This window comes from Cebus imitator, unplaced genomic scaffold (assembly GCF_001604975.1).
Source record: "Cebus imitator isolate Cc_AM_T3 unplaced genomic scaffold, Cebus_imitator-1.0 Scaffold720, whole genome shotgun sequence".
Taxonomy (NCBI): Eukaryota; Metazoa; Chordata; class Mammalia; order Primates; family Cebidae; genus Cebus; species Cebus imitator.
Genome location: NW_016108035.1, coordinates 38,883 through 45,152, shown reverse-complemented (window position 1 = coordinate 45,152; position 6,270 = coordinate 38,883). Strand labels below are relative to the sequence as shown.

Sequence of the window (6,270 nt, the reverse complement as noted above, 5' to 3'; positions counted from 1 at the left end):
CACTGCACCTTTCACATCCTCCACCCCACACTGCACCCTTCACAGCCCCCACCCCCCACTGCACCCTTCACAACCCCCATTCTCCACTGCACCCTTTCTATTCTCCAACTTTCTTTTTTTTTTTTTAAAGACGGAGTTTCACCATGTTGGTCAGGCTGGTCTTGAACTCCTGACCTCAGGTGGTCTGCCCGCCTTGGCCCCCAAAATGCTTGGATTACAAGCGTGAGCCACCATGCCTGGCCTATTCTCCAACTTTCACTGCATCCATGACATACCCCATCTTTTACTGCAACCTTCACTTACCCCACCACATCCTCTTGGGCCTCCTGGGTACTCCTTGTATACCTCAACGTCATTTCTAAAGGGGCCTTTAGCTGCTGTGTTTTTGTTTTCTTTTTAGCTTGCTTGTCAATCTAATCTTTACATGAGTCACTTCTTTACATTTACTATTCAGCTTTTTCTCTGCAAGTATTACTCAATCATGTGGGCTAAAATAGGCAACCCCTGCTATCACATCTCCCTGTTTTATTTTCTTCATATCACTTAATCTAAAATATTTTCATTTTTATTTATTTTTTATTTATTTATCGTTTTAAGACAGGGTTTCACCATGTTGATCAGGCTGGTCTTTGAACTCCTGACCTCAGGTGATCCACCCGTCTTGGCCTCCAAAGTGCTTGGATTACAGACATGAGCCACCACGCCTGGCCAAATATTTTTATTTATTATTTCACTTAATCTGTCACTTCCTACTAAAAATCATCTATATCATTAAGCATAGAAAAGACACTTGGCACCAGGATAGACGAATAGCTAATTGAATAGATCAGTGATTGGGTTAGCAAATGGATGGATGTATGGATGGATAAATGGATGATGAACTGATGGATAAAAGGATGGGTGGCTGCATGGATGAATTAATGGATGTGTGGATTGGAGGATGGGTGACTGCACGGATGGAAGGATAAGTGGATGGATGGGTAAACTGATGGATGGTTGGATAGATGGATGGATGGATGGTTGGATGGATGGATGGATGGGTGGATGGATGGTTGGTATTTGAGTTGGTAGATGGATGTTTGGATGGATGTGTAGATAGAAGGATTGGTGAGTGGGTGGGTGGATGGATAGAGTGGGTGGATGTATCAGTAGATGGAGAGGAGGATAGGTGAGTGAGTGATGGAGGACTCAATGGAGAGATGGATGAAAGTTTGGCTAGATGGGCAAATGTGTGGAAAGTGAGATGAATGGGGATGTGTGGGAAGATAAGTAGATGGAGGAATGGGTGAGTGAGTGGATGGAAGGATGGGTGGAGAAGAAAGGTTAGGGATAGATGGATGGAGAACGGATGGGACAGTTCATGAAAGAGTAGGTTGGTCACTGAATAGTTTCTAAGTCCCGATGAATGAGTCATGTGTTGGTGGGATTTGCCTCTTGTAGAGTATGAGAGGTGTGATCTATTGCAATGAGAGAGGTAGAGGGAATAGGATGACTATGTGCAAAGGTTTGAGAAAAAGGAGAGGCACTTATCAAAGATGGTTAGCAAGTGAAGCAGTGTCTAAAGCTCAGCAGCTCTGAGAAACCCTGTGTTTGGGGGGTTGTGATTAGCAGTCAGGCAGAGTAGGGGCTGAGAGTAGCCTGAGCTTCTTAGTCAACCTACAGGACATGCCACTGACCTCCCCGTTACCTCTGCAGTGCAACTGTCACCACCCTTCTATCTCCAGGAGGGCAAGGTGGGCTTCATTGAGAACACACTCTGTAATACCTTATATGGGCAAAGAACTGGCAAAGGCAAGACCTACGCCGTGCATGAGGAGATGCTGTGTGTGGGGGACTTCTCGACAGGAAAGTCCATCTGCAAAGTGAGTAAGGTCATGTCCACTCTTCCTTTGCATATTCTCTTGGCCTCAGTTTCCCCTGGGAGGGGTCTCTGTGTTGCCTCTGCTCTCTTTGTGGAGTCCCCCGGACTTCTCTCTTCCTCTCCTCTGCGTGTCCTCCTGGGCTCCATCCCTCAGAAATCTCCCCTAGACTAGCCCCTTCCCCAGCCCATTCCAGCAGGAACGTCTGTTGGAAGGATCCTCAAACAGCATCCTTTTTTTTGGGGTACATTTTAAACTTTTTATTGAAGCATAATATATATACACAAGAATACATAATTAATAAGTATATAGTTTGATTAGCTTTCCCACACCAACACAACATGTTACCAGCACCCCAGAAGCACCCATGTACTTCCTTCTTATCACTAATGCCCAAGGGTAACCAAGACCTTCGCTTTTAACACCTTAGCTTCTGAACTTTGTGTAAATGGAATTTACAGCCAGCACTCTTTTGTGTCCTAATGGTATATCTCTGAGATTCGTCCATACTATTACACGTTGTCAGTGTGTTCCTTCCCATTGCGCTATAGCGTGCTATTGTGTGAACTGAATTCTGCTGTCAATTCTACACTGGATAAGTATTTGAGTAGTTTTCAAGTTGTAGGCCAACGTGGGTGGATCACCTGAGGTCAGGAGTTCAAGACCAGCCTGTCCATCATGGTGAAACCCCATCTTAAAAAATATATATATATATATATGAAAATTAGCCAGGTGTGGTGGCAGGCGCCTGTAATCCCAGCTACTCAGGAGGCTGAGGCAGGAGAATCACTTGAACCCTGGAGGTGGAGGTTGCAGTGAGCCGAGATCGTGCCACTGCACTCCAACCTGGGTGACGGTGTGAGATTCCATCTCAAAAAAGAAAAGAAAAGAAAAGAAAAGATCTCCCTCTCCCCGCACGCTCCCTACCACGAGGCTTGCCCCCTCCTCTCCTGGTTTGCACCAACTGGGCCCTCTCTTCTGGACCTTGCAGAGGTGGGTTCTGTTTCCTATTTTCAGTGTCAGCTCAGGAAACCATTTTGTGACCAAAGGATATGAAATGTCCTCCTTGCTTCCATAGGGTCGGTTGGCTGATTTATCTAAGCACCATGTGGGAGGAGGTTTGTCTTCTCCCCCTTTCCCAAGAGCAGTGCCTGCACCGGCTGCCTCACATGCACACTGGACTGGTGGGTGGAAGAGCCGGCTCTGGGCCCTGCTGCCCGCCACCCTGGAGATGAAACCCTTTCTTTGGGTCTCACTTTTTGGCTTGTGATATAGGGGACTTTCAACTGCGTGATCCCACCCTGACAGCATTTCAGGACTTCAGTACCTCCCAACAACTTTCTGGAGACCCTGCCTGCTTCCCTAGTGATGTGGACTGTCTCCACAAGCCCTGGGCATGGGCACTCTCTAAAGATACTTTACCAAAAAGTTAAGAGAAAACCAAAGGCCCAAATGAACAGAACAGCGAAGCACCCTGGAAGTGATGCTCTGTTGCAGCTTAGGGTTTGCAAGAGCTGGGCTCCGCGCAGAGGTTGCAGCTGGTGGAGGTTCGCTGGCAGGCCCAGCCCCTCTCAGCCCTTACTTACAGCTGTCCCCTCTAGGCTTCAAGCAGTGTGTTGTCCCGGGTGTAGGGGGCAGAGGGTGGGTCCGTGTGTTGATAGATTCAGATCCACGATTGTCCACTCCGAGGGTCAGCTCAGGAGCTTGACACCTGGAGATTTCTATCTAGTGGGTCTGCAGTGGGACCCTGACTCAGACAGCGGAGGCACAGAGTGCCCAACCTTGCCGCCTGGTGTTTCAGCCCCACTCACCCCCCAAAGCTAACTCCTCTCTCTCTGTCCTCAGGGTGATTCTGGGGGTCCTCTAGTCTGCCACTTCCCCAGTGCCTGGGTCCTGGTGGGGCTGGCCAGCTGGGGCCTGGACTGCCGGCATCCAGCCTACCCCAGCATCTTCACCAGGGTCAGCTACTTCACCAACTGGATCGACGAAATCATGAGGCTCACTCCTCTTCCCAACCCTGCCCTGGCTCCTCACACCCGCGCTCCACCCAAACCTCTGAAGGCTGCTGGCCTGCCTGGGCCCTGCACAGCCCTTGTGCCTCCACAGACCTGGCTCCTGATGCCACTTACCCTCAGGGCCCCATGGCAGACCCTATGATGACCACAGAACCCCTCGACGCCTTCTCTCTGCTCAGGCCGGGGTGTCCCCACTGGACCCTCCCTCTCGCCAGCCCGCCTCTGAATACTTCCTAATCCTGGCTTTTCTGTCAACTGCCACTCCCCAAGCCAAGCTTGGCAGCACAAAACCAATCCCAATAAAAGAGTCATCAGCTCCTCGTCCAGTCCACATGGCCCTCCCAGGCGCCTCCTGCTCCTCAGCGCCTGCCCTTCCCATGGGGTTCCTTGTCTGACTCCCAGTACAGGGACCCGGGTCCTCACAGAGAGAATCTCAACTGTGGGCTCCTGGGAGGAAAGCAGGGACGGGAGTCACTAGGGGTGCTGAGGGAGCTGGGTTCACCAGCTGGGAGGGAGCGGGGTCAGTCTGCACTCACACTGCTTCTGCACTGGAAGCAGCCAGGCCTTCAGAGCAGCTGAGACTACACCTGGTCTCCACAGTGCCAGGGAGCAGGGGCTTCTCTGAAGTAGAGGAACAGCGCTCCTGGGGCATGGTGGTGGGAGGTTCGACTTCCAGTGGAGACAGAGACAGAAGTGCCTGCTGCACAGAGTAATTGAGCAGGACTGGGGAACAGGATCCCAGCCATGAGAAGGGGGCTCTGGCCTGCAGTTAGAGTGCTTTCAGAACTTGAGGGTCTGGGAAAGACTGACAGACCCTGCACCACTTCAGGGGGGAACTCTTCGGGGGCCTTGGTCTCTGCTGGCCACTGGGGCCTGGGTGGCTGCAGGGAGGCAGGCGGGGCCTTGGGGCAGGCCTTGCTGGGAAGGTACACTGAGGCAGGAGGATGGGCGTGGTGAGGGCTGCTCCTCCTGCCTGCACCACACAGGAGAGGGCAGGGCTCGGGGACATGAAGTGGGTCCCAGCTGGGTCAGGACCACCTGAACCACAGTGCCCCAGAGGAGACGCCGCAGGAGGGGCACATCTGAGACAGCATCGTTTTGGAGGAAGTTTGGAGCCACAGATATGCCATGTACTCTACCCGCTCATCCCTGTTCCTGGGCAGATTGTATGTTAAGTTTTGGACAAGCGAGGGGAGAGTAGCTAGGAAACCTCACCAGGTCAATACCCTCCTTGGTGACCATGGGCCGCCCATGAATTGGGTGTTTACCTGGTCAGTACCCAACATATGCCCTTGGGAACTGTCCTGTTGGAGGAGCACATTCCTCTCTTGAAGGGAGGCATGGGGTGTGGGGACAGTGGCCTCCCTTTGCCCCTCTGAGCTTTGCCGTGGCTCCTGTGGGAATGTGTGTGGGTAACCCCGCATATAGGTACCAAGGAAGGAGAGCTAAGCAGAATCCTGGCAAAATTAAGACCTGAAGAATATCTCAGTTTATAGTGTTACTACTCAGTTATTTCCATATATATATATATCTTAGTTCATAATTGGAGGAATGCCTAGAGCAGATACAGTACAGAGCATGAATTAAGGAATAGGCAGCTTATAGTCAGAGGAATGTCTGGAGCAGACACAGTGCAGAGCATGATTTAAGGGAAAAACAGTTATACCAGGACAAATAGCCAGGGGTTGTGTATGGCTATTTCAATGTATAAGGGCAGATCCATGACTTTTGGGGGACTGGTAGGATGAATGTGTGCAGTCATGAGGTGGAGTTTGTATGATTTTCTTGGAAGATGGAGGAGTTATATTTGTGTGAGTATTTGGAAGTGTGATTATATATGTGCAGGTATTGTGGGACTGTATGTGTATTTGGGGATATGAAGTGGCATGTTTGCATATTTGTGGTGTTAGTTAATCATGGGTATATTTAGGGTGTGCAGAGAATTACATGGGTATTGAGTTTGTGTGTTCAAGGGCATTGCAGTTTGGATGAATGTTTTGCGGGGCTGTGTTTGTATTTTTTAGTAAGTGGTTATTAGGGTTATGTATTCTGGGAATGTAGTATGTGTGTCTATGATAGAGAGATGGGGTTCTGTGTTTATACAGGAGAGTGAGAGAATTGAATTTATATGTAGTATTAGAGGTATGTGATATGGTTATTGAGTAGTACTTGGTGATATGAGAGACACTTCCCTCATTTACAGAGCAGTGCCCAGCTTTGCCCAGTGGAGGACATGGTGGACCAGCTCCTAAGGAATAATGACCTGTGCTACTGGTGACCAGTCAGATGTGTTTCTTCATAGTGTCTTTTTTTATGTGGTTATTAAGTGTGGTTACGCATTCCCCAAGTTATAATTGTAATAGCCGTCTTTTTTTTTTTTTTTTTTTTTTTTTTTT

General features: G+C 49.6%; 1 protein-coding gene across 1 annotated transcript in view; it reads left to right on the top strand.

Moving 5' to 3' along the window:
- Positions 1-4,257, top strand: part of PRSS47 (serine protease 47) — a 10,514-nt gene extending 6,257 nt beyond the window's left edge. Inside the window, exons 4-5 of the mRNA XM_037735057.1 lie at positions 3,435-3,587; positions 3,705-4,257. Coding sequence (XP_037590985.1) covers positions 3,435-3,587; positions 3,705-4,016 — 465 coding nt within the window. The 3' untranslated portion in view covers positions 4,017-4,257. The remainder of the gene's footprint in view (positions 1-3,434; positions 3,588-3,704) is intronic.
- The last annotated feature ends 2,013 nt before the right edge of the window (positions 4,258-6,270 follow it).